Raw genomic sequence first — 27,904 nt, 5'->3', positions numbered from 1 at the left:
AAACAAACCAAAAATCCCGAAGGACAACAGGGCGGGTGCTGGGTCTCCCAATAAGAGCTAGAAGAAAAGGAATTTACGGTAAGTAACAAAATTCCCTTCTTCTTCGGCGCTCTATTGGGAGACCCAGACGATTGGGACGTCCAAAAGCTGTCCCTGGGTGGGTAAAGAAATACCTCATGTTAGAGCTGCAAAGACAGCCCTCCCCTACGGGGAGGCAACTGCCGCCTGCAGGACTTTTCTACCTAGGCTGGCGTCCGCCGAAGCATAGGTATGCACCTGATAATGTTTGGTGAAAGTGTGCAGACTCGACCAGGTAGCTGCCTGGCACACCTGTTGAGCCGTAGCCTGGTGTCGCAATGCCCAGGACGCACCCACGGCTCTGGTAGAATGGGCCTTCAGCCCTGATGGAACCGGAAGCCCCGCAGAACGGTAGGCTTCAAGAATTGGTTCTTTGATCCATCGAGCCAGGGTGGCCTTAGAAGCCTGCGACCCTTTGCGCTTACCAGCGACAAGGACAAAGAGTGCATCCGAACGGCGCAGGGGCGCTGTGCGGGAAATGTAGATTCTGAGTGCTCTCACCAGATCTAACAAATGTAAGTCCTTCTCATACCGATGAACTGCATGAGGACAAAACGAAGGCAAAGAGATATCCTGATTAAGATGAAAAGAGGATACCACCTTCGGGAGAAACTCCTGAATGGGGCGCAGCACTACCTTGTCCTGGTGGAAGACCAGGAAGGGAGCCTTGGAAGACAGCGCTGCTAGCTCAGACACTCTCCGGAGAGATGTGATCGCTACCAGAAAAGCCACTTTCTGTGATAGTCTAGAAAGTGAAACCTCCTTCAGAGGCTCGAAGGGCGGCTTCTGGAGGGCAACTAGTACCCTGTTCAGATCCCATGGATCTAACGGCCGCCTGTACGGGGGAACGATATGGCAAACCCCCTGTAGGAACGTGCGCACCTTAGAAAGTCGTGCTAGACGCTTCTGAAAAAAGACGGATAGCGCCGAGACTTGTCCTTTCAGGGAGCCGAGCGACAACCCTTTTTCTAACCCAGATTGCAGGAAAGAAAGAAGGATAGGTAATGCAAATGGCCAGGGAGACACTCCCTGAGCAGAGCACCAGGATAAGAATATCCTCCACGTTCTGTGGTAGATCTTAGCAGACGTGGGCTTCCTAGCCTGTCTCATGGTGGCAACGACCCCTTGGGATAATCCTGAAGACGCTAGGATCCAGGATTCAATGGCCACACAGTCAGGTTCAGGGCCGCAGAATTCCGATGGAAAAACGGCCCTTGGGACAGTAAGTCTGGTCGGTCTGGAAGTGCCCACGGTTGGCCGACCGTGAGATGCCACAGATCCGGATACCACGCCCTCCTTGGCCAGTCTGGGGCGACGAGTATGACGCGGCTGCAGTCGGATCTGATCTTGCGTAGCACTCTGGGCAAGAGTGCCAGAGGTGGAAACACATAAGGGAGCCGGAACTGCGACCAATCTTGCACTAGGGCGTCTGCTGCTAGGGCTCTTTGATCGCGAGACCGTGCCATGAAGGTTGGGACCTTGTTGTTGTGCCGGGACGCCATCAGGTCGACGTCCGACCTTCCCCATCGGCGACAGATTTCGTGAAACACGTCCGGGTGAAGGGACCATTCCCCTGCGTCCATGCCCTGGCGACTGAGGAAGTCTGCTTCCCAGTTTTCTACGCCGGGGATGTGAACTGCGGATATGGTGGAGGCCGTGGCTTCCACCCACATCATAATGCGCCGGACTTCCTGGAAGGCTTGCCGACTGCGAGTCCCCCCTTGGTGATTGATGTATGCCACCGCTGTGGAGTTGTCCGATTGAATTCGGATCTGCTTCCCTTCCAGCCACTGCTGGAAGGCTAGAAGGGCAAGATACACTGCTCTGATTTCCAGAACATTGATCTGAAGGCTGGACTCCTGCTGAGTCCACGTACCCTGAGCCCTGTGGTGGAGAAACACTGCTCCCCACCCTGACAGACTCGCGTCTGTCGTGACCACCGCCCAGGACGGTGGTAGGAAGGATCTTCCCTGTGATAATGAGGTGGACAGGAGCCACCACTGCAGAGAGTCCTTGGCCGTTTGGGAAAGGGAGACTTTCCTGTCCAGGGATGTCGACCTCCCGTCCCATTGGCGGAGAATGTCCCATTGAAGTGGACGCAGATGAAACTGCGCAAACGGAACCGCCTCTATTGCCGCCACCATCTTCCCGAGGAAGTGCATGAGGCGTCTTAAGGAGTGCGACTGACTTTGAAGGAGAGCCTGCACCCCTGTCTGTAGTGACCGCTGCTTGCTCAGCGGAAGCTTCACTATCGCTGATAGAGTATGAAACTCCATGCCAAGATACGTTAGTGATTGGGTCGGTGACAGATTTGACTTTGGGAAGTTGATGATCCACCCGAACGCCTGGAGAGTCTCCAGTGCAAAACTCAGGCTGAGTTGGCATGCCTCCTGAGAGGGTGCCTTGACCAGTAGATCGTCCAAGTAAGGGATCACAGAGTGTCCGTGAGAGTGCAAGACTGCTACCACTGCCGCCATGATCTTGGTGAACACCCGGGGGGCTGTCGCCAGACCAAATGGCAGAGCCACGAACTGAAGGTGTTCGTCTCCTATCACGAAGCGCAGAAAGCGTTGGTGCTCCGTAGCAATCGGCACGTGGAGATAAGCATCTTTGATGTCTATTGATGCTAGGAAATCTTCTTGGGACATTGAGGCAATGACTGAGCGGAGGGATTCCATCCGGAACCGCCTGGCGTTCACATGCTTGTTGAGCAGTTTTAGGTCCAGAACAGGACGGAAGGAGCCGTCCTTTTTTGGAACCACAAAGAGATTGGAGTAAAATCCTCGCCCCCGTTCCAGAGGGGGGACAGGGATCACGACTCCTTCTGCTCTTAGAGAGTCCACCGCCTGCAGCAGGGCATCTGCTCGGTTGGGGTGTGGGGAGGTTCTGAAGAACCGAAGTGGAGGCCGAGACCTGAACTCGATTCTGTACCCGCGAGACAAAATGTCTGTTACCCACCGGTCTTTGACCTGTGACAGCCAAATGTCGCAAAAGCGGGAGAGCCTGCCACCGACCGAGGATGCGGAGGGAGGAGGCCGAAAGTCATGAGGTAGCCGCCTTGGAAGCGGTTCCTCCATTTGCTTTCCTGGGGCGTGAGTGAGCCCGCCAGGAATCTGAGCTCCCTTGTCCTTTCTGAGTCCCTTTGGACGAGGAGAATTGGGGCTTGCCCGAGCCTCGAAAGGACCGAAACCTCGACTGCCACTTTTTCTGTTGAGGTTTACTTGCTCTGGGCTGTGGCAAGGAAGAGTCCTTACCCTTGGACTGTTTTATGATTTCAGCCAATGGCTCACCAAACAGTCTGTCTCTAGATAATGGCAAGCTGGTTAAGCATTTTTTGGAACCAGCATCTGCTTTCCAGTCCTTTAACCATAAGGCTCTGCGCAAAACCACAGAATTGGCGGCCGCCATAGAGGTACGGCTCGTAGATTCTAGGACAGCATTGATAGCATAGGTCGCAAACGCAGACATTTGCGAAGTTAGGGACGCCACCTGTGGCACTGCTGGATGTATGATAGCATCCACCTGTGCTAAACCAGCTGAAATAGCTTGGAGTGCCCACACGGCCGCGAATGCTGGAGCAAACGACGCGCCGATAGCTTCATAGACAGATTTCAACCAAAGGTCCATCTGTCTGTCGTTGGCATCTTTAAGTGAAGCGCCATCCTCTACTGCGACTATAGATCTAGCCGCAAGCTTGGAAATTGGGGGATCCACCTTTGGACACTGGGTCCAGCGTTTGGCTACTTCAGAGGGAAAAGGATAACGGGTATCCTTAGAACGTTTAGAGAAACGCTTGTCTGGATGAGCGTCGTGCTTCTGGATCGATTCTCTGAAGTCAGAGTGGTCCAAAAAAGCACTTAATTTACGCTTGGGATACAGGAAATGGAACTTCTCCTGCTGTGCAGCTGCCTCCTCTGCTGAAGGAGCTGGGGGAGAAATATCCAACAGTCTATTAATTGCCGATATAAGGTCATTAACCATGGCGTCACCCTCAGGGGCATCCAGATTGAGAGGGGCCTCAGGATTAGAATCCTGATCACCTTCTTCAGTCTCATCACAGAGAGATTCTTCTCGCTGAGACCCTGAGCAGTGTGATGACGTGGAGGGTCTTTCCCAGCGAGCTCGCTTAGGCTGCCTGGGACTGTCATCTGAGTCAGAGACTTCAGCTTGTGATGCTTGAGACCCCCTTGAAGTACGGATTAGTTCCAACTGAGGGGGACCAGAGAGCATAGCCACAGCAGTGTCCATGGTCTGAGGAACTGGCCTGGCCTGCAAGGTCTCCAGGATTTTTGTCATAGCCTCAGACATTTTATCAGCAACACTGCAAAGTCTGTCCCCGTCACCGGGGCAGGGTTCACAGGCGTCGCTGCCTGGGCTACCACCACAATAGGCTCTGGCTGACGAAGTGCCACTGGGACTGAACATTGCACACAATGTGAATCATTGGAGCCTGCCGGTAGATCAGCCCCACATGCAGTACAAACAGTGCACACAGCCCGTGCCTTGGCAGCCTTGCGTTTTGCGGATGACATGTTGCTGCCTCCTCAGAGCAGTACAGGTTGTCCAGCCAAGAAGCGACCTACAGTGCAACTATATATATATATATGGTACCAAGAAAAAAGTACACTAATATATCACTGAGGCACTAGAGGGGCCAGCACTACTGTGCAGCTTACCGCCCGCTTAGGAGCGGTGTGTGGTCGCCAGAAATCCCTCTAGTCTGGGTCTCCCAGAGCCTGCTGCCTCTCCCCAGCCAGATCGCATGTGTAATGGCTGCCGGCGTCCTTGTGGAGAGGGGGGGCGGGCCCTGGGCGTACACCGACGAAGAGCGGGAAGTCTGCTTCCCCTTGTGCCTAGTGAGAGGGCTGGAGCATGTAAATAAAGCTCCAGCCCTCGGCGCTGCCTATTGAGCAGCGTCTCTCCCCTACCCTGATTGACAGGGTGGGGGCGGGAACGAAGCGGCGCTAGGCCGCAGAAGCCGGGGGCTAAAGTTAGAAGCGCCGCCGCCGTAAAAGCGCGGTCGGCGCAAAGCCCCCGGCGCACCATAAGTCGCAGCTGCGCCGCCGCTCCAGGAGCGGTCGGCGCAGTAGTTCCCAATACACAACGTCACTCAGCAAAGCTGCAGTGACCTAACCCCCAGCGTACATCGCCACTGTCCCCGGCGCACTACAACGCTCAGCAGGCCCTGAAAGTTGCAGGGCCTTGTCCCTGAACGGCACTCCCGCTCCCAATCCAGCAGGTTCTATGGGTCTGTGGATGGAGCCCGGCCCCAGGGCTTGGGGGCCGGCAAGATCCCACTTCCACAGAGCCCTCCAGGGGATGTGGAAGGAAAACAGCATGTGGGCTCCAGCCTCCGTACCAGCAATAGGTACCTCAACCTTACAAGCACCAACCGCGGGTGAGAAGGGAGCATGCTGGGGGCCCTATATGGGCCCTCTTTTCTTCCATCCGATAGAGCCAGCAGCTACTGCTGACTACAAACAGTGGAGCTATGCGTGGATGTCTGACCTCCTTCGCACAAAGCAGAAAAACTGGTGAGCCAGTGATCCCACTGGGGGTGTATAGCCAGAAGGGGAGGGGCCTTACACTTTTTAGTGTAATTGCTTTGTGTGGCCTCCGGAGGCAGTGCTATACACCCAATCGTCTGGGTCTCCCAATAGAGCGCCGAAGAAATGTAGATTCTGAGTGCTCTCACCAGATCTAACAAATGTAAATCCTTCTCATACCGATGAACTGCATGAGGACAAAAAGAAGGCAAAGAGATATCCTGATTAAGATGAAAAGAGGATACCACCTTCGGGAGAAACTCCTGAATGGGGCGCAGCACTACCTTGTCCTGGTGGAAGACCAGGAAGGGAGCCTTGGATGACAGCGCTGCTAGCTCAGACACTCTCCGAAGAGATGTGATCGCTACCAGAAAAGCCACTTTCTGTGATAGTCTAGAAAGTGAAACCTCCCTCAGAGGCTCGAAGGGCGGCTTCTGGAGGGCAACTAGCACCCTGTTCAGATGCCATGGATCTAACGGTCGCTTGTACGGGGGTACGATATGACAAACCCCCTGCAGGAACGTGCGCACCTTAGAAAGTCGTGCTAGACGCTTCTGAAAAAAGACGGATAGCGCCGAGACTTGCCCTTTAAGGGAGCCGAGCGACAGACCTTTTTCTAACCCAGATTGCAGGAAAGAAAGAAAGGTAGGCAATGCAAATGGCCAGGGAGACACTCCCTGAGCAGAGCACCAGGATAAGAATATCCTCCACGTTCTGTGGTAGATCTTAGCGGACGTGGGCTTCCTAGCCTGTCTCATGGTGGCAACGACTCCTTGGGATAATCCTGAAGACGCTAGGATCCAGGACTCAATGGCCACACAGTCAGGTTCAGGGCCGCAGAATTCCGATGGAAAAACGGCCCTTGGGACAGTAAGTCTGGTCGGTCTGGTAGTGCCCACGGTTGGCCGACCGTGAGATGCCACAGATCCGGATACCACGCCCTCCTTGGCCAGTCTGGGGCGACGAGTATGACGCGGCTGCAGTCGGATCTGATCTTGCGTAGCACTCTGGGCAAGAGTGCCAGAGGTGGAAACACATACGGGAGCCGGAACTGCGACCAGTCTTGCACTAAGGCGTCTGCCGCCAGAGCTCTGTGATCGCGAGACCGTGCCATGAAGGTTGGGACCTTGTTGTTGTGCCGGGACGCCATTAGGTCGACGTCCGGCCTTCCCCAGCGGCGACAGATTTCCTGAAACACGTCCGGGTGAAGGGACCATTCCCCTGCGTCCATGCCCTGGCGACTGAGGAAGTCTGCTTCCCAGTTTTCTACGCCGGGGATGTGAACTGCGGATATGGTGGAGGCCGTGGCTTCCACCCACATCAGAATCCGCCGGACTTCCTGGAAGGCTTGCCGACTGCGTGTCCCCCCTTGGTGGTTGATGTATGCCACCGCTGTGGAGTTGTCCGACTGAATTCGGATCTGCCTTCCTTCCAGCCACTGCTGGAAGGCTAGTAGGGCAAGATACACTGCTCTGATCTCCAGAACATTGATCTGAAGGGTGGACTCCTGCTGAGTCCACGTACCCTGAGCCCTGTGGTGGAGAAAAACTGCTCCCCACCCTGACAGACTCGCGTCCGTCGTGACCACCGCCCAGGACGGTGGTAGGAAGGATCTTCCCTGTGATAATGAGGTGGGAAGAAGCCACCACAGCAGAGAGTCTTTGGCTGTCTGGGAAAGGGAGACTTTCCTGTCCAGGGATGTTGACTTCCCGTCCCATTGGCGGAGAATGTCCCATTGAAGTGGGCGCAGATGAAACTGCGCAAATGGAACCGCCTCCATTGCCGCCACCATCTTCCCGAGGAAGTGCATGAGGCGTCTTAAGGAGTGCGACTGACTTTGAAGGAGAGCCTGCACCCCAGTCTGTAGTGACCGCTGCTTGTCCAGCGGAAGCTTCACTATCGCTGATAGAGTATGAAACTCCATGCCAAGATACGTTAGTGATTGGGTCGGTGACAGATTTGACTTTGAGAAGTTGATGATCCACCCGAACGTCTGGAGAGTCTCCAGTGCAACATTCAGGCTGAGTTGGCATGCCTCTTGAGAGGGTGCCTTGACAAGTAGATCGTCCAAGTAAGGGATCACAGAGTGTCCCTGAGAGTGCAAGACTGCTACCACTGCCGCCATGACCTTGGTGAACACCCGTGGGGCTGTCGCCAAACCAAATGGCAGAGCTACGAACTGAAGATGGTCGTCTCCTATCACGAAGCGTAGAAAGCGTTGGTGCTCTGTAGCAATCGGCACGTGGAGATAAGCATCTTTGATGTCTATTGATGCTAGGAAATCTCCTTGAGACATTGAGGCAATGACTGAGCGGAGGGATTCCATCCGGAACCGCCTGGCGTTCACATGCTTGTTGAGCAGTTTCAGGTCCAGAACAGGACGGAATGAGCCGTCCTTTTTTGGCACCACAAAGAGATTGGAGTAAAAACCTTGTCCTTGTTCCCGAAGAGGAACAGGGACCACCACTCCTTCTGCTCTTAGAGAATTCACCGCCTGCAGAAGGGCATCTGCTCGGTCGGGATGTGGGGAAGTTCTGAAGAACCGAGGTGGAGGACGAGAACTGAACTCTATCCTGTACCCGTGAGACAAAATGTCTGTTACCCACCGGTCTTTGACCTGTGGCAGCCAAATGTCGCAAAAGCGGGAGAGCCTGCCACCGACCGAGGATGCGGAGGGAGGCGGCCGAAAGTCATGAGGCAGCCGCCTTGGAAGCGGTACCTCCGGTTGCTTTCTTGGGGCGTGAGTGGGCCCGCCAGGAATCAGAGCTCCTTTGCTCTTTCTGAGTCCCTTTGGACGAGGAGAATTGGGGCTTGCCCGAGCCTCGAAAGGACCGAAACTTTGACTGCCACTTCCTCTGTTGAGGTTTGCTTGATCTGGGCTGGGGTAAGGAAGAGTCCTTACCTTTGGACTGTTTAATGATTTCCGCCAATTGCTCACCAAACAGTCTGTCTCCAGATAATGGCAAGCTGGTTAAACATTTTTTAGAAGCAGAATCTGCTTTCCATTCTTTTAACCACAAGGCTCTGCGCAAAACTACAGAGTTGGCGGATGCCATTGCGGTACGGCTCGTAGAGTCCAGTACCGCATTAATAGCGTAGGTCGCAAACGCAGTCATTTGCGTAGTTAAGGACGCCACTTGCGGCACTGCTGGACGTATGAGAGAGTCCACCTGTGCCAGACCAGCTGAAATAGCTTGGAGCGCCCACACGGCCGCGAACGCTGGAGCAAAAGACGCGCCAATAGCTTCATAGACAGATTTCAACCAGAGGTCCATCTGTCTGTCATTGGCATCTTTAAGTGAAGCCCCATCCTCCACTGCAACTATGGATCTAGCTGCCAGCCTGGATATTGGAGGGTCCACTTTTGGACACTGGGTCCAGCGTTTGACCACGTCAGGGGGAAAGGGATAACGTGTATCCTTAAGACGTTTGGAAAAAACGCTTGTCCGGATAAGCATGGTGTTTCTGGATGGACGCTCTGAAGTCAGAGTGGTCCAGAAAAGTACTCAATTTACGCTTGGGATACAGGAAATGGAATTTCTCCTGCTGGGCAGCTGCCTCCTCTGCTGAAGGGGCTGGGGGAGAAATATCCAACAGCCTATTGATGGCCGCAATAAGGTCATTTACCATGGCGTCACCATCTGGCGTATCCAAATTGAGTGCGGTGTCAGGGCTAGACTCCTGATCACCCACCTCTGTCTCATCATATAGAGACCCTTCTCGCTGAGACCCTGATCCGCGTGATGACGTGGAGGGTCTCTCCCAGCGAGCTCGCTTAGGCGGACTGGGACTGTCATCGGAGTCAGAGCCCTCAGCCTGTGATGCCTGGGACCCCCGTGAAGTACGGATTAGTTCCAACTGAGGGGGACCGGGGAACATAGGCACAGCAGTGTCCATGGTCTGAGCAACTGGCCTGGACTGCAAGGTCTCCAGGATTTTTGTCATAGTCACAGACATTTTATCAGCAAAGACTGCAAATTCTGTCCCCGTCACCGGGGCAGGGTTCACAGGCGTCTCTGCCTGGGCTACCACCACCATAGGCTCTGGCTGACGAAGTGCCACTGGGACTGAACATTGCACACAATGAGAGTCGTTGGAGCCTGCTGGTAGATTAGCCCCATAGCTGTACAAGCAGTGTATACAGCCCGTGCCTTGGCACCCTTGCGTTTTGTGGATGACATGTTGTTGTCTCCCCAGAGCAATATAGGGTATACAGCCAAGAAGCGACCTTACAGTGCAATATATATATATATATATATATATATATATATATATATATATATATATATATATATATATATATATATATATATATATATATATATATATATATATATATATATATATATATATATCTGGTACAGGAAAAAGTACACCAATACACACTGTGGCACTAAGTGGGGCCAGCACTAATGTGCTGCTTACCGGCCGCTAAACGCGGGTGTGTGGTCGCCAGAAATCCCTAGTCTGGGTCTCCCAGAGCCTGTGTCCGTCCTCCAGCCAGACTGCATGCAGGAATGGCTGCCGGCGTCCTGTGGAGGGGGGGGCGGGCCCTGGGCGTGCCAGACTAAAAGCGGGAAACCTGCGTCCCACTGTGCCTAGTGAGAGGGCTGGAGCATGTAAATAAGGCTCCAGCCCTCGGCGCTGAGTAAACGTACAGCGTCTCTCCCCTTCCCTGATTGACAGGGAGGGGGCGGGAACGAAGCGGAGCTAGGCCGCAAAAGCCGGGGACTAAATTTATAAGCGCCGCCGCCGTAAAAGCGCGGTCGGCGCTAAGTCCCCGGCGCACTACAAGTCCCAGCCGCGCCGCCGCTCCGAGAGTGGCCGGCGCGGTAGTTCCCAGCACATGAAGTCACACAGCTAAGCTGCTGTGACTCAAAACCCCAGAGTAAAGCACTACTGTCCCCGGCGCACTAACACACCCAGCAAGTCTGGCGTGTGCGTGCCTGCCTGTACGGGGACACAGAGTACCTGAAAGTTGCAGGGCCTTGTCCCTGAACGGTACACAGCTCCGTATCCAGCAGGTTCACTGGGTCTGTGGATGGAGCCCGGCCTCAGGGCTTGGGGGCCGGTAAGATCCCACTTCCTCAGAGCCCCTCAGGGGGATGGGGAAGGAAAACAGCATGTGGGCTCCAGCCTCCGTACCCGCAATGGGTACCTCAACCTTACAGACCACAAGTGGGGTAAGAAGGGAGCATGCTGGGGGCCCTATATGGGCCCTCTTTTCTTCCATCCGACATAGTCAGCAGCTACTGCTGACTAAACAGTGGAGCTATGCGTGGATGTCTGACCTCCTTCGCACAAAGCAGAAAACTGGTGAGCCAGTGATCCCACTGGGGGTGTATAGCCAGAAGGGGAGGGGCCTTACACTTTTTAGTGTAATGCTTTGTGTGGCCTCCGGAGGCAGTGCTATACACCCAATCGTCTGGGTCTCCCAATGGAGCGCTGAAGAAACAGCCCTTCCCTACATGGAGGCAACCGCCGCCTGCAGGACTCTTCTACCTAGGCTGGCATCCGCCTAAGCGTAGGTATGCACCTGATAATGCTTGGTGAAAGTGTGCAGACTCGACCAGGTAGCTGCCTGGCACACCTGCTGAGCCGTAGCCTGGTGCCGAAATGCCCAGGACGCACCCACGGCTCTGGTAGAATGGGCCTTCAGCCCTGATGGAACCGGAAGCCCAGCAGAACGGTAGGCTTCAAGAATTGGTTCCTTGATCCATCGAGCCAGGGTGGATTTGGAAGCCTGCGACCCTTTGCGCTGACCAGCGACAAGTACAAAGAGTGCATCCGAGCGGCGCAGGGGCGCCGTGCGGGAAATGAGGATACTGAGCGCTCTCATCAGATCCAACAAATGCAAATCCAATTCATATCGATGAACTGGATGAGGACAAAAGGAAGGTAAGGAGATATCCTGACTGAGCTGAAAGGGGGATACCACCTTAGGGAGAAACCCCGGAATCAGGCGCAGCACTACCTTGTCTTGGTGAAACACCAGGAAGGGAGCTTTGGATGACCGCGCTGCTAGCTCGGACACTCTCTGAAGAGACGTGACCGCTACCAAAAAGGCCACTTTCTGTGAAAGTCGAGAAAGTGAAACATCCCTCAGAGGCTCACAGGGCGGCTCCTGGAGAGCAATTAGTACCCTGTTCAGATCCCATGGGTCTAACGGCCTCTTGTACGGAGGGACAATGTGACAAACCCCCTGCAGGAACGTGCGTACCTGAGGAAGTCGTACTATGCGCTTCTGAAAGAATACAGACAGCGCTGGGACTCGTCCGTTAAGGGAGCCGAGCGACAAACCTTTTCCCAAACCAGATTGCAGGAAGGAAGGAAAAGTAGGCAATGCAAATGTCCAGGGAGACACTCCCTGAGCAGAGCACTAAGATAAGAATATCTTCCACGTCTTGTGGCAGATCTTGGCAGACGTCGGCTTCCTAGCCCGTCTCATGGTGGCAATGACGTCTTGAGATAATCCTGAAGACGCTAGGATCCAGGACTCAATGGCCACACAGTCAGGTTCAGGGCCGTAGAATTCAGATGGAAAAAACGGCCCTTGGGACAGTAAGTCTGGCCGGTCTGGTAGTGCCCACGGTTGGCCGACCGTGAGATGCCACAGATGCGGGTACCACGACCTCCTCGGCCAGTCTGGGGCGACGAGGATGGCGCGGCGGCAATCGGAGCTGATTTTGCGTAGCCCTCTGGGCAACAGTGCCAGAGGGGGAAACACATAGGGTAGCTGGAACTGCGACCGATCCTGAACTAAGGCGCCTGCTGCCAGAGCTCTTTGATCGTGAGACCGCGCCATGAAAATCGGCACTTGTTGTTGTGCCGAGACGCCATTAGGTCGACGTCCGGCCTCCCCCAGCGGCTACAGAGTTCTTGAAACCCGTCCGGGTGCAGAGACCATTCCCCTGCGTCCATGCCCTGGCGACTGAGGAAGTCTTCTTCCTAGTTTTCTACGCCCGGGATGTGAACTGCGGATATGGTGTATGCTCTGTCTTCCACCCACATCAGAATCCGCCGGACTTCCTGGGAGGCTTGCCGACTGCGTGTTCCGCCTTGGTGGATGATGTATGCCACCGCTGCGAAGTTGTCCGACTGAATCCGGATCTGTTTGCCTTCCAGCCTCTGCTGAAAGGCTTGCAGGGCAAGATACCCTGCCCAGATTTCCAGAACATTGATCTGAAGGGTGGACTCCTCTGAAGAGAGTCCTTGCCCGTCTGAGAAAGGGGTACGTTCCTGTCTAGGGACGTCGACTTCCCATCCCATTGGCGAAGAATGTCCTATAGAAGTGGACGCAGATGAAACTGCGCGAAAGGGACTGCCTCTGCCTGAGGCGTCTTAAGGGGTGTGACTGGCCTTGAAGGAGAGACTGCACCCCCGTTTGGAGTGAACGCTGTATGTCCAGCGGGAGCTGCACTATCGCTGAGAGAGTGTGAAGCTCCATGCCAAGATATGTCAGCGATTGGGTCTGTGACAGATTTAACTTTGAAAAGTTTATGATCCACCCGAAACTCTGGAGAGTCTCCAGCGCCACGTTCAGGCTGTGTTGGCATGCCTCTTGAGAGGGTGCCTTGACAAGTAGATCGTCCAAGTAAGGGATCACAGAGTGACCCTGAGAGTGCAGGACTGCTCCCACTGCTGCCATGAACTTGGTGAAAAGCCGTGGGGCTGTCGCCAGACCGAAGGGCAGGGCTACGAACTGAAGATGCTCGTCTTCAATAACGAATCGTAGCAAACGCTGATGCTCTGGAGCAATCGGTACGTGGAGATAAGCATCCTGATGTCTATTGACGCTAGGAAATCTCCTTGAGACATTGAGGCAATGACGGAGCGGAGGGATTCCATCCGGGACCGCCCGGTTTTCACGTGCTTGTTGAGCAGTTTTAGGTCCAAAACGGAACGGAAAAAGCCGTCGTTTTTTGGTACCACAACCAGATAGGAGTAAAAACCGTATCTTGTTCCTGAGGAGGAAAAGGGATTACCACTCCTTCTGCCTGCAGAAGAGCATCGGCTCGGTCGGGAGGTGAGGAAGTTCTGAAGATCTATTTGGAGGACGAGAACAGAACTCTATCCTGTACACGTGAGACAAAATGTCTCTCACCCACCGGTCTTTGACCTGTGGCAGCTAAATGTCGCCAAAGCGGGAGAGTCTGCCACCGACCGCGGATGCGGAGAGAGAGGGCTGAACGTCATGAGGAAACCGCCTTGGTAGCGGTTCCTCCGGCTGCCTTCCTTGGGCGTGATTGAGCCCGCCAGGAATCTGCGCCTTTCTGAGCCTTTTGAGTCCTTTTGGACGAGGACAATTGGGACCTGCCCGAGCCTGGGAAGGACCGAAACCTCGACTGTCCCTTCCTCTGTTGTGTCGTTTGATCTAGGCTGGTGTAAGGAAGAGTCCTTACCCTTGGACTGTTTAATGATTTCATCCAATCGCTCACCAAACAGTCTGTCACCAGATAATGGCAAACTGGTTAATCACTTTTTTGGAAGCAGAATCTGCTTTCCATTCTCTCAACCACAAGGCTCTGCGTAAAACCACGGAGTTGGCGGACGCCACTGACGTACGGCTCGTAGAGTGCAGGACAGCATTAATAGCGTAAGTCGCAATGCAGACATTGCGAGGTTAAGGACGCCATCTGCGGCACAGATGTACATGTGACAGTGTCCACGAGCGCAAGGCCAGCTGAAATAGCTTGGAATGCCCATACGGCTGCGAATGCCGGAGCAACCGACACGCCGATAGCTTCATAGACCGAATTCAACCAGAGGACCATCTGTCTGTCAATGGCATCTTTAAGTGAAGTCCCATCTTCCACTGCAACTATGGATCTAGCCGCAAGCCTGGAGATTGGGGGATCCACCTTTGGACACTGGGTCCAGCGCTTGACCACGTCAGGGAGAAAAAAGGATAACGTGTATCCTTAATACGATTGGAGAACGCTTATCTGGATAAGTGTGGTGTTTCCGGATTGCTTCTCTGAAGTCAGAGTGGCCAGAAAAGTACTCAATATACGCTTGAGATACTGAAAAGGGATTTCTCCTGCTGTGAAGCTGACTCCTCCACCGGAGGAGCTGAGGGAGAAATATCCAACATTCCATTGATGGACGCTAGAAGATCATTCACTATGGCGTCACCATCCGGTGTATCCGGATTGAGAGCGGTCTCAGGATCAGAGTCCTGATCAGCTACGTCTGCCTCATCATACAGAGAGTCCTGCTGGGACCCTAACCAGTGATGAAGCCGAGTGCCGCTCCCAGCGAGCTCGCTTAGGCTGTCTGGGACTGTCGTCCGTGTCAGAGCCTGCGCCCTGGGATGCATGGGACCCCCCCGGAGCACTGATTTGTTCCAAATGAGGGTGGCCAGGGAGCATTGTATCAACATTGCCCATGGTCCGTCTGGACTGCTGTTAGTCACAGTCACAGACAATCTATCAGCCGAAACTGCAACTCCGCCCCTGTCCCTGGACAGGGTTCACAGGTGGTTCCTTTGGCCACCTCTAGCAGAGACCCCGGCTGACCAAGTGCTACAGGGGAGCATTGCACACAATGGGGACAGTGGAACCTGCCGTGTGGAACAGTATCACGTGCAGTACAAGCAGCATAGAAAGCCTGTGCCTTGGCACCCTTGCTTTTTTGCTGCTGTTGTCTAGCCATTTAGAAGTATATTGCCAAGAATAGCGACCGTACAGTGCAATGTATAGCATACAAGCAGAAAGTACAAATGAACACTTCAGCACATGCAGTACAAGCAGCATATAAAGCCTGTGCCTCAGCACCCTTGCTTTTTTTTTTTTTGCTGCTGTTGTCTAGCCATCTAGGAGTATATAGCCAAGAATAGCGACCGTACAGTGCAGTGTATAGCATACCAGCATAAAGTACAAATGAACACTTCAGCACATGCAGTACAAGCAGCATAGAAAACCTGTGCCTTAGCACCCTTGCTTTTTTGCTGCTGTAGTCTAGCCATCTAGGCATAAAGTACAAATGGCATTAGTGGGGTCAGCACTTCAGGTGCTGCTTACCGCCCGCACAAGAGCGGGTGTGTGGTCGCCCGAATCCTGTGACTGGTTGCCCAGAGCTTGTCTCCCTTCTCCAGCCCAGACTGCGTGCAGGAATGGCTGCCGGCGTCTTGTGAAGAGGGGCGGGCCGTGGGCGTGCCCCAGACAAGAGCGGGAAACTGGCGTCCCACTGTGTCCAGTGAAGGGGGCTGGAGAATGCAAAGCAGACTCCAGCTCTCGGCGCTGACTTTCTGTACAGCGTCCCGCCCCTCCCCTGACTGGCAGGGCTGGGGGCGGGAACGAAGCGAAAACTAGGCCGCAAAGCCGGGGACTCGAGTAATAAGCGCGGCCGTCCTATGTGCACGGCCAGCGCGGAAGTCCCCGGCGCACCACAAGTCCCAGCCGCGCCACAGTGTAAAACACCCCGCAGCGGCCGGCGCGGCAGTTTCTAACACATAAATTCACTCAGCTAAGCTGCAGTGAATAATAGCACAAGCGCTCCGCGCTGTTGTCCCCGGCGCACTAACACTCCCAGCAATGCTGGTGTGTGTGTGCGCGATGTGTACGGGGACACAGAGTACCTTAATGTAGCAGGGCCCTGTCCCTGACGATACCCAGCTCCATATCCAGCAGGTTCTCCGGGTCTGTGGATGGAGCCCGGTCTCAGTGCCTGGAGACCGGTAAGATCCCACTTCACCCAGAGCCCTGAGGGGGGATGGGGAAGGAAAACAGCATGTGGGCTCCAGCCTCCGTACCCGCAATGGGTACCTCAACCTTAACAAACACCGCCGACAAAAGTGGGGTGAGAAGGGAGCATGCTGGGGGCCCCATATGGGCCCACTTTTCTTCCAACCGACATAGTCAGCAGCTGCTGCTGACTAAAAACAGTGGAGCTATGCGTGGATGTCTGACCTCCTTCGCACAAAGCATAAAACTGAAGCAGCCCGTGATCCCACGGGGGGTGTATATGCAGAAGGGGAGGGGCCTTACACTTTTTAGTGTAATACTTTGTGTGGCCTCCGGAGGCAGTAGCTATACACCCAATCGTCTGGGTCTCCCAATGGAGCGCCGAAGAAAAGAGGGTAAGGAGATATCCTGATTGAGATGAAAGGGGGATACCACCTTAGGGAGAAATTCCGGTACCGGACGCAGAACCACCTTGTCCTGGTGAAACACCAGGAAAGGGGCTTTGCATGACAGCGCTGCTAGCTCAGACACTCTCCGAAGTGATGTGACTGCTACTAGGAAAACCACTTTCTGTGAAAGGCGTGAAAGAGAAATATCCTTCATTGGCTCGAAAGGTGGTTTCTGAAGAGCCATCAGTACCCTGTTCAGATCCCAGGGTTCTAACGGCCGCTTGTAAGGAGGGACTATGTGACAAACCCCCTGCAGGAACGTGCGTACCTGTGGAAGTCTGGCTAGGCGCTTCTGAAAAAACATAGAGAGCGCTGAGACTTGTCCCTTAAGAGAGCCAAGCGACAACCCTTTTTCCAATCCTGATTGAAGGAAGGAAAGAAAAGTGGGCAAGGCAAATGGCCAGGGAGAAAAACCCTGATCAGAGCACCAAGATAGGAATATCCTCCACGTCCTGTGGTAGATCTTGGCGGACGTTGGTTTCCTGGCCTGTCTCATAGTGGCAATGACATCTTGAGATAACCCTGAAGACGCTAGGATCCAGGACTCAATGGCCACACAGTCAGGTTGAGGGCCGCAGAATTTAGATGGAAAAACGGCCCTTGAGACAGCAAGTCTGGTCGGTCTGGTAGTGGCCACGGTTGGCCCACCGTGAGATGCCACAGATCTGGGTACCACGACCTCCTTGGCCAGTCTGGAGCGACGAGGATGGCGCGGCGACAGTCGGACCTGATCTTGCGTAACACTCTGGGCAACAGTGCCAGAGGAGGAAACACATAAGGGAGCTGAAACTGCGACCAATAATGAACTAAGGCGTCTGCCGCCAGAGCTCTGTGATCGTGAGACCGTGCCATGAATGTTGGGACCTTGTTGTTGTGCCGTGACGCCATTAGGTCGACGTCCGGCATCCCCAGCGGCAACAGATCTCCTGAAACACGTCCGGGTGAAGGGACCATTCCCCTGCATCCATGCCCTGGCGACTGAGAAAGTCTGCTTCCCAGTTTTCTACGCCCGGGATGTGAACTGCGGATATGGTGGAGGCCGTGGCTTCCACCCACATAAGAATCCGCCGGACTTCCTGGAAGGCTTGCCGACTGCGTGTTCCCCCTTGGTGGTTGATGTATGCCACCGCTGTGGAGTTGTCCGACTGAATTCGGATTTGCTGGCCTTCCAGCCACGGCTGGAACGCCTTTAGGGCAAGATACACTGCCCTTATCTCCAGAACATTGATCTGAAGGGAGGACTCTGTCGGAGTCCAGGTTCCCTGAGCCCTGTGGTGGAGAAAAACCGCTCCCCACCCTGACAGGCTCGCGTCCGTCGTGACCACAGCCCATGATGGGGGAAGAAAGGATTTCCCCCCCGACAGAGAAGTGGGGAGAAGCCACCACTGAAGGGAAGCCTTGGCTGCTCGTGAAAGGGAGACTTTCCTGTCGAGGGACGTCGACTTCCTGTCCCATTTTCGGAGAATGTCCCATTGAAGAGGACGCAGATGAAACTGCGCAAAAGGAACTGCCTCCATTGCTGCTACCATCTTCCCTAGGAAGTGCATGAGGCGCCTCAGAGGGTGCGACTGGCCTTGAAGGAGAGATCGCACCCCTGTCCGTAGTGAACGCTGTTTGTCCAGCGGAAGCTTCACTATCGCTGGCAGAGTATGAAACTCCATGCCAAGATATGTCAGAGATTGGGCCGGTGTCAGATTTGACTTTGGAAAATTGATGATCCACCCGAAACTCTGGAGAGTCTCCAGAGCAATGTTCAGGCTGTGTTGGCATGCCACTTGAGAGGGTGCCTTGACAAGCAGATCGTCTAAGTAAGGGATCACCGAGTGTCCCTGAGAGTGTAGGACTGCTACCACTGCTGCCATGACCTTGGTGAAGACCCGTGGGGCTGTCGCCAGGCCGAAAGGCAGTGCCGCGAACTGAAGATGTTCGTCTCCTATGGCGAAACGCAGGAAGCGCTGATGCTCTGGTGCAATTGGTACGTGGAGATAAGCATCTTTGATGTCGATTGATGCTAGGAAATCTCCTTGGGACATTGAGGCGATGACGGAGCGGAGCGATTCCATCCGGAACCGCCTGGTGTTTACGTGTTTGTTGAGCAGTTTTAGGTCCAGAACAGGACGGAAGGATCCGTCCTTTTTCGGTACCACGAACAAGTTGGAGTAAAAACCGTGACCCTGTTGCTGAAGAGGAACAGGGATCACCACTCCTTCTGCCTTCAGAGTGCACACCGCCTGAAGAAGAGCATCGGCTCTCTCGGGGGGCGGGGATGTTCTGAAAAAACGAGTCGGAGGACGAGAGCTGAGCTCTATCCTGTAACCGTGGGATAGAATGTCTCTCACCCATCGGTCTTTTACCTGTGGCAGCCAGGCGTCGCAAAAGCGGGAAAGCCTTCCACCGACCGAGGATGCGGTGTGAGGAGGCCGAAAGTCATGAGGAGGCCGCCTTGGGAGCGGTTCCTCCGGCGGTCTTTTTAGGACGTGACTTAGACCGCCATGCATCGGAGTTCCTCTGATCCTTTTGAGGCCTTTTGGACGAGGAGAACTGAGACCTTCCCGCGGGCCGAAAGGACCGAAACCTCGATTGTACCTTCCGTGGTTGAGGTCTGTTTGGTTTGGACTGGGGTAAGGAAGAGTCCTTTCCCTTGGATTGTTTAATGATTTCATCCAATCGTTCACCAAACAGGCGGTCGCCAGAAAATGGCAAACCGGTTAAGAACTTTTTGGAAGCGGAGTCTGCCTTCCATTCACGTAACCACATGGCCCTGCGGACTGCCACCGAATTGGCGGATGCTACCGCTGTACGGCTCGTAGAGTCCAGGACCGCATTAATGGCGTAGGACGCAAACGCCGACGCCTGAGAGGTTAAGGACACCACTTGCGGAGCAGATGTACGTGTGACTGCATTAATCTGCGCATGACAAGCTGAGATAGCTTGGAGAGCCCATACGGCTGCGAATGCTGGAGCAAAAGACGCGCCGATAGCTTCATAGATGGATTTCAACCAGAGCTCCATCTGTCTGTCAGTGGCATCTTTGAGTGAAGCCCCATCTTCCACTGCAACTATGGATCTAGCTGCCAGTCTGGAGACTGGAGGATCCACCTTAGGACACTGAGCCCAGCCCTTGACAACGTCAGGGGGGAAGGGATAACGTGTATCCTTAAGGCGCTTGGAAAAACGCTTATCTGGACAAGCTCGGTGTTTCTGGACTGCCTCTCTGAAGTCAGAGTGGTCCAGAAACACTCAATGGACGCTTGGGAGACCTGAAACGGAATTTCTCCTGCTGAGAAGCTGACTCCTCAATTGTAGGAGCTGGTGGAGAAATATCCAACACCTGATTGATGGTTGCTATAAGGTCATTCACTATGGCGTCACCATCAGGTGTATCCAGGTTAAGCGCGGTCTCAGGATCAGAATCCTGATCTGATACCTCCTCTTCATCATCCAGAGAGTCTTCCTGCTGAGACCCTGAACAGTGTGATGAAGTCGAGGGAATTTCCCAGCGACCCCGCTTAGGCGGCCTGGGACTGCGGTCCATGTCAGAGACCTCACCCTGGGACCCATGGGTCACCCCAGGAGCACTCTGCAGCTCCCATGGAGGGGGGCCTGGGGTCAATGATTGAACAGTGCCCTGGGCCTGAGTTACCGGTCTGGACTGTAAGGCTTCTAGTATCCTAGCAGACCATTTATCCATAGTCTCAGACAGTTTGTCCGCAAACACTGCAAACTCCGTCCCTGTCACCTGGACAGTGGTAGCAGGTGGTTCCACCTGGGCCACCAGTAGCAGAGGCTCCGGCTGAGTAAGTGCCACAGGGGCCGAGCATTGCACACAATGAGGGTCCGTGGAACCTGCCGGTAGTATAGCCGCACATGAGGTACAGGTTGCAAAGTAAGCCTGTGCTTTGGCACCCTTGCTATTTGCAGACGACATGCTGTTGTCTCCTCTGAGTACAATCCAGGAGGGTATATAGCCAAAAATCAACAGTGCGACAGTACAGTGTAAATGTATAGCATATAAGCATATATATATATATATATATATATATATATATATATATATATATATATATATATATATATATATATATATATATATATATATATATATATATATATATATATATATATATATATATATATATGTACACTTCTGCACTCAGTGGGGCCAGCACCTCAGGTGCTGCTTACCGACCGCTCAAAGCGGTTGTGTGATCACCAGAATCCCTGCATGGGCCTCCCAGAGCCGTGTTGTCTCTCCTCTCCAGCGTTAGAAGTGCTGACAGGAATGGCTGCCGGCGTTCTGTGGAGAGGAGGGGGCCGTGGGCGTGCCCTAGAAAGTGCGGGAATCTGGAGCCCCAGTGTGCTGTATGAGGGAGGAGGAGGATACAAAGTATGCTCCAACCCTCAGCACTAACGTCCTGTGCAGCGTCCGCCCTTCCCCTGACCGGCAGGCCTGGGGGCGGGGAATATGCGATACTAGGCCGCAAAAGCCGGGGACTAAAGTAATAAGCGCGGCCGGCATATAAGCGCGGTCGGCGCGGTAGTCCCCGGCGCACAAACACACCCAGCGGTGCTGAAGTGTATATGGCCACCAGCGCTCCATGCGCGGTTCCCACGGGGACACAGAGTACCTCACAGCGCGGCCGGCGCGGAAGTCCCCGGCGCACTAACACACCCAGCAGTGCTGCAGTGTATATGGCACCAGCGCTCCATGCGCGGGTCCCCACGGGGACACAGAGTACCTCACAGCGCGGCCGGCGCGGAAGTCCCCGGCGCACTAACACACCCAGCAGTGCTGCAGTGTGTGTGGCATCAGCACTCTATGCGCGGTCCCAACGGGGACACAGAGTACCTCACAGTAGCAGGGCCTTGTCCCTGTCGATACTCGGCTCCTGTCAGCAGATTCCCCAGGGGCTGCGGAAGGAGCACGGTCTCATGTGCCTGGAGACCGATTAGGATCCCACTTCACCCAGAGCCCATTAAGGGATGGGGAAGGAAAACAGCATGTGGGCTCCAGCCTCTGTACCCGCAATGGGTACCTCAACCTTAACAACACCGCCGACAAAAGTGGGGTGAGAAGGGAGCATGCTGGGGGCCCTAGTATGGGCCCTCTTTTCTTCCATCCGACATAGTCAGCAGCTGCTGCTGACTAAGATGTGGAGCTATGCGTGGATGTCAGCCTCCTTCGCACAAAGCATAAAAACTGAGGAGCCCGTGATGCACGGGGGGTGTATAGGCTGAAGGGGAGGGGGCTTTACACTTTTAAGTGTAATACTTTGTGTGGCCTCCGGAGGCAGAAGCTATACACCCAATTGTCTGGGTCTCCCAATGGAGCGACAAAGAAAGGGGGCGCTACAAAGTATTCACTTACAGGGGATGAATATTATTGCACGCCACAATTTTATAAACGTTTAAAATAAGCAATAAATTTCCTTCACAATTGTGTCACTTGTTGTTGATTCTTCACCAGAACATTAACATTTTTATCTTTACGTTTGAAGCCTGAAATGTGGGGAAAGGTTGAAAAATTCAAGGGGATGAATACTTTCGCAAGGCGCTGTATAAATTATTGCATCTATGGGACATTCATGGCCTGTGGCTAGGTGAGAAATGTCTAATAATCTGGGGTGCACCCCACTAACACTCTCCAGCTTTGCGGACCCCCTTACCTAGTCTTCCAGATGCCGGGTTTTGCTGGTAGTCCCGGGAGCTTCCCCCGACCTTTGATGGCTTCTCCTCATACCCAGCAGATTCGGCCTTGCGTCGGTCCACGAGGGGTCTTTGGCTGGAGAAGCTCCTTTTGGACAGTTCCCTTTTCTCGGAGAAGCCGTTCCCGGAAAGGTTTCCGTCCCCATCGCCGTCTCCGGGCCTCTTCTCGCTGAAGTCGCTGCTCTCGGACGCGGTTTCCCAGTCCTCGTTCACGTGGTCGGAGTTGTGGTAGGAGCGGTCAGGAGATCTCCTGGCGGGCGGTCCGGATCGCTCAGTAAGGGGCATCCTCGGACGCGTCTGCCACTGCTCGTGGCTGTTCACAACGCTCCCGATCTCATCCCCGCTCCACTGCCCGGTGGACTCCCTTTCCTGCCTGAGACGCCGAAATCTTGGGGGTTTATCTTGACGAGGGGGGTCGTCTCCTCACAAACGATCTTTTGTCCAGACTATCCCGATCTGAATAGTCATCTTGGAAAAACGAGCGCCGGTCGTCTCCTTGGGTCTCCTCGAAGCCTCTCCGGTGGTCGGAGTAGCCGTACTCATTCCCGTGCTCTCGGTCGGCATTGTGCCGCGTGACGTAGGAGTCTGAGGGTCCGCTATACTCTTGCCAGTTAGACCCCCCAGACATGGCACTCCAGTGTGAAGACTCCTTGGACATGAATGGCCGCCTGCTATAGCTGTTGCTAAGCCTGGGAGGAAGCGACCTCCCAAAAGCCCTCGGGGCCCTGGATTTGGCGTCCATACTAGTCGTCTCGTCTGCGTAATTTCTATTGGAGCGCCAGGAATCTTGGAAGTCTCCTTTCCTCGCATCATCGGCCTCTCTTTCCATAAGGGGTTCGTTCTCGGACCCCCGCTGGCGTCTGCGTTTGGGGAGCTCCTCATATTCAGACCCTTCGCTGTGCGTTTCGCTGACGCCGCGCCGCCGGGGGACCCTATTTCGGAAATCCTCTGTGGGGTTAAATTCTCGTAGCCCCCGGCCTCTGTTCACCCTCTGACCCATTATAAGGGCCGGTTGCACCTCGGCCTCGGAACGTGAAGTCTCTGAACCCTCTGCCTCTTCCACGGCCCCCATGGGTTCGGCCCCCAAAAGCTTGCTCCTCGTCAATAAATATCCAGTTGCTCCTTTTGGTTTGGGGGGCGGCGCTCGATTCTCGGGCAGCCGAGGACTTCGTACCCCAAGTTTTCTCCACCTTCTCTTGGGTAATTTTTTCAGAATCTTGGAGAAAAGGTTGTGTCTTCTCCTCCGCTGTGGAGCTGGACGAGGAGCTCACCGGAGCGGCCTCCACCTTTGAGAAGGTCTCCGGCTTCGCGAGCAGCTTCTCCTTCATGGTTTTTACTGGCTCCTTGGACTCGGGTTTGCTTTTCTCCAGCTCCTTCTCCTCCACCTTCAGAGCTTTGAGCACCGGTTTCTTTATAGGGCCGGTGCGACGACTCCTTCCCAGGTGCTCGGGGGTGCTGGGGTGAGGTGTTTGTGGTGGGCTCGTTCCTCCAGTCTGCTCCACCAGTAGAGTCCTGGCTGTCCCGGTCTTCCTTCCTCCACGCTTCACAGCCCATATTCTGCTCTTCCTTAGGAGGCTCCTCTTCGGCACTACTTGAGGTATCTGAGGACTTCTGATGGTGGACGTACCCCCAGCCATTAAACTGAGGCTTCTTCTCATTCATGAACTCCGAGGGTCTACACTGTGCGCAACTCATCGGAGGACGACTGACCGCAGGGTCCGCGACGCTCTCCAGATGCAGGTACGACCCGTCCTGGCCTCGAGGGGAGATGCAGCTGCCGAAGTTTCCTACAGACTTCTCATAGCTGCCAGGGAGATAATCCTCGCTTCTTTCTTCTAAAGCCTCCGGGAGGCCGTGCATAGCCTCCGACCTCTCCCTCGAGGAGCAGTAAGACATCTCGGTCCTTAAAAAAATAAATAAATAAATAAAACACACAAATTAAGAAAAGGTTCACACTGACATCCCTGGTAACGCACGGCTCCAGGCCAGGTACCTGCTTGTATCCGGCACCTACGGCGCTCTCCATCGGCTTCTGCGGAGGCAGGCAGTAGGCTTTAGTCTGAAGGTGGACGTAGCTGTCCTGGCTCCATGCAGACACCGCTTCAGCAGATGGAGGCCGGCAATCTGAAGGCTGGCAGTCGTCACCCACCGATTCCTGCTGGATCATGTGCTTCATCACACCTGGCAGGAAAGAAGGTTATTCTGCAGGTGACGTTGGCAGTGGGTTAAAGCATGGAGAGCGCCAGGCACCACACACCTTCCAGCCATGAACCTCCTCCATGTGGGCAAGTACCCATTACTGCAGAGCAAATAGGAAACTCAATATATCAACCCTCAGCGTCGCTGCCCACACGGCACCCATACGCCAGCCAGGTACTTGGCCACACGGCACCCATACGCCAGCCAGGTACTTGGCCACACGGCACCCATACGCCAGCCAGGTACTTGGCCACACGGCACACATACGCCAGCCAGGTACTTGGCCACACGGCACACATACGCCAGCCAGGTACTTGGCCACACATACGCCAGCCAGGTACTTGGCCACACGGCAACTATACGCCAGCCAGGTACTTGGCCACACGGCACCCATACGCCAGCCAGGTACTTGGCCACACGGCAACTATACGCCAGCCAGGTACTTGGCCACACGGCACCCATACGCCAGCCAGGTACTTGGCCACACGGCACCCATACGCCAGCCAGGTACTTGGCCACACGGCACACATACGCCAGCCAGGTACTTGGCCACACGGCACACATACGCCAGCCAGGTACTTGGCCACACGGCACACATACGCCAGCCAGGTACTTGGCCACACGGCACACATACGCCAGCCAGGTACTTGGCCACACGGCACACATACGCCAGCCAGGTACTTGCCCACACGGCACCCATACGCCAGCCAGGTACTGGCAGAGGACTAACCTGGTGGATGTATGGAGGAAGGATAGAAATCAACAGCAGTGCGACCCTGAGTCATCCGGGGGTCCATATATGACGGCATCATCATCCAGCGCGGGTCAAACCCCAACATCTGGGGGTGGTGGGAATAGAAGGGGCGTGTGTGGTTGGTGTGGGTAGACGCCATGTAGGCTTGCTGCTGCTGCTGCTGCTGTTGTTGCTGTTGCCATTGCTGCATCTTATACAGCTGCTCCTAAGGACATGAGAGAATACAGCATTATAAATCAGCTGGAACATACACAGACCTCAAGAGCTGCAATCACAATTTGGCAAAAAAAAATCTCAAATCTCCCGGCATTCTGGTGCTGGCAGTTTGGAGATGTGCTCCGGGTCCACGGCTATGGATAGCAACAACGCCGACAGCAGACTCCCCCCATTACCTGCTGCTGTCGCTGGAACCTCGGTGGGATCAGCTTCTGGTGTTTGCTGAATTCCTGCTCTGGAGACGCGGATTCCCGACACTCGTCCTCGCTGCTGCTCTCTCCTCTCGGAGCGGCCGGAGGCTCCTCATCTAAATACTCGGAGGGAGACTCCTGGGAAAACTCTGAAAGAAAAGAAACCCCACAATCAGCCGTCCACGCTGCAGCCTCGGGAAGGTCCACTAGGTGGCATCTCATGCCAGTGTACTGTATGGATATACCTCTCCGGAAGGGCTGTACGTTCTCCTGAGTGCTGCTCCGGTCTGAGACGGGAGACCGGGGGTCCTCATTCTCCTTGTTTTCCATCCGCTTGGGGTCTCACTCCCAGATTTAGAAGCCTGCTTGGTTTTTTGATCCAGTTGCTTGAGCTTCGCAGCGCAGGCAGCTAATCGCTCTTCACGAGTCCTGCGCTCCTCCTCCTCACGCCGCTTACGAGCGCGCTCAACCGCTTCCGATACTTCAGACGTGACAAACTTCTGCCTCGGAGATGTTTTCTCATCCTTGTCCTCAACAGAAGCCTGACGCAAAACCGCAGAAGACGTCACCTTCTGTATGCGAAAAAACACAAAGGCGTGTGCTACTAAGGCAATGGCAAGCCACAAAGCAGAAGACTACAGCAAAAAGGCATATAATACCGCCCATGTGTGCAAGAACTACTATAATACTGCCCCCTATGTACAGGAATATAACTACTATAATACTGCGCCCTATGTATAAGAATATATCTACTATAATACTGCCCTCTATATACAAGAATATAACTACTATAATACTGCCCCCTATGTACAGGAATATAACTACTATAATACTGCCCCCTATGTGCAAGAATATAACTACTATAATACTGCCCCCTATGTACAAGGCTATAACTACTATAATACTGCCCCCTATGTGCAAGAATATAACTACTATAATACTGCCCCCCTATGTACAAGGCTATAACTACTATAATACTGCCCCCTATGTACAAGAATATAACTACTATAATACTGCTCCTATATTATCTGCAAGGAGTTTGTATGTTCTCCACGTTTTTGCGTGGGTTTCCTCCCACACTCCAAAGACATACAGATAGGGACTCTAGATTGTGAGCCCCAATGGGGACAGTGTTGCCAATGTATGTAAAGCGCTGTGGAATAGCGCTATATAAATGAAAATTATTATTATTATTATATACAAGAATTCCTATAATACTGCCTCCTACGTACAAGAATATATCTACTATAATACTGCCTCTATGTACAAGAATATAACCACTATAATACTGCCCCTATAATATTTATTTCTATAGTGCCAACATATTCCACAGCGCTTTACAATTCATTCATGCCCCTATGAACAAGAATAGAACTACTTTAATACTGCCCCTATGTACAAGAATAGAACTACTATAATACTGCCCCATGTACAAGAATATAACTACTATAATACTGCCCCTACGTACACGAATAAACTACTATAATACTGCTCCAATGTACAAGAATATAACTACTATAATACTGCTCCAATGTACAAGTATATATCTACTATAATACTGCCCCTATGTACAAGAATATAACCACTATAATACTGCCCCCTACGTACACGAATATAACTACTATAATACTGCTCCCTATGTACAAGAATATAACTACTATAATACTGCTCCCTATGTACAAGGATATAACTACCTATAATTACTGCTCCCTATGTACAAGAATATAACTACTATAATACTGCTCACCTATGTACAAGGATATAACTACTATAATACTGCTCCCTATGTACAAGGATATTACTATAATACTGCTCCTATGTACAAGAATATAACTATAATACTGCCCCCTATGAACAAGAATAGAACTACTATAATACTGCCCCTATGTACAAGAATAGAACTACTATAATACTGCCCCATGTACAAGAATATAACTACTATAATACTGCCCCTACGTACACGAATAAACTACTATAATACTGCTCCAATGTACAAGAATATAACTACTATAATACTGCTCCAATGTACAAGTATATATCTACTATAATACTGCCCCTATGTACAAGAATATAACCACTA

General features: G+C 53.4%; 1 protein-coding gene across 1 annotated transcript in view; it reads right to left on the bottom strand.

The window, feature by feature from the left end:
* Positions 1 to 27,904, bottom strand: part of PRRC2B (proline rich coiled-coil 2B) — an 83,476-nt gene that overhangs the window by 34,456 nt on the left and 21,116 nt on the right. Inside the window, 9 exon segments of the mRNA XM_075324384.1 lie at positions 22,428 to 22,878; positions 22,880 to 23,461; positions 23,463 to 23,915; positions 23,917 to 24,370; positions 24,462 to 24,645; positions 25,394 to 25,622; positions 25,810 to 25,973; positions 26,070 to 26,165; positions 26,168 to 26,396. Coding sequence (XP_075180499.1) covers positions 22,428 to 22,878; positions 22,880 to 23,461; positions 23,463 to 23,915; positions 23,917 to 24,370; positions 24,462 to 24,645; positions 25,394 to 25,622; positions 25,810 to 25,973; positions 26,070 to 26,165; positions 26,168 to 26,396 — 2,842 coding nt within the window.

This window comes from Anomaloglossus baeobatrachus, chromosome 9 (assembly GCF_048569485.1).
Source record: "Anomaloglossus baeobatrachus isolate aAnoBae1 chromosome 9, aAnoBae1.hap1, whole genome shotgun sequence".
Classification (NCBI taxonomy): Eukaryota; Metazoa; Chordata; class Amphibia; order Anura; family Aromobatidae; genus Anomaloglossus; species Anomaloglossus baeobatrachus.
Note: the sequence above shows the minus strand (reverse complement) of the source record. Positions and strands in the feature narration are given on the sequence as shown.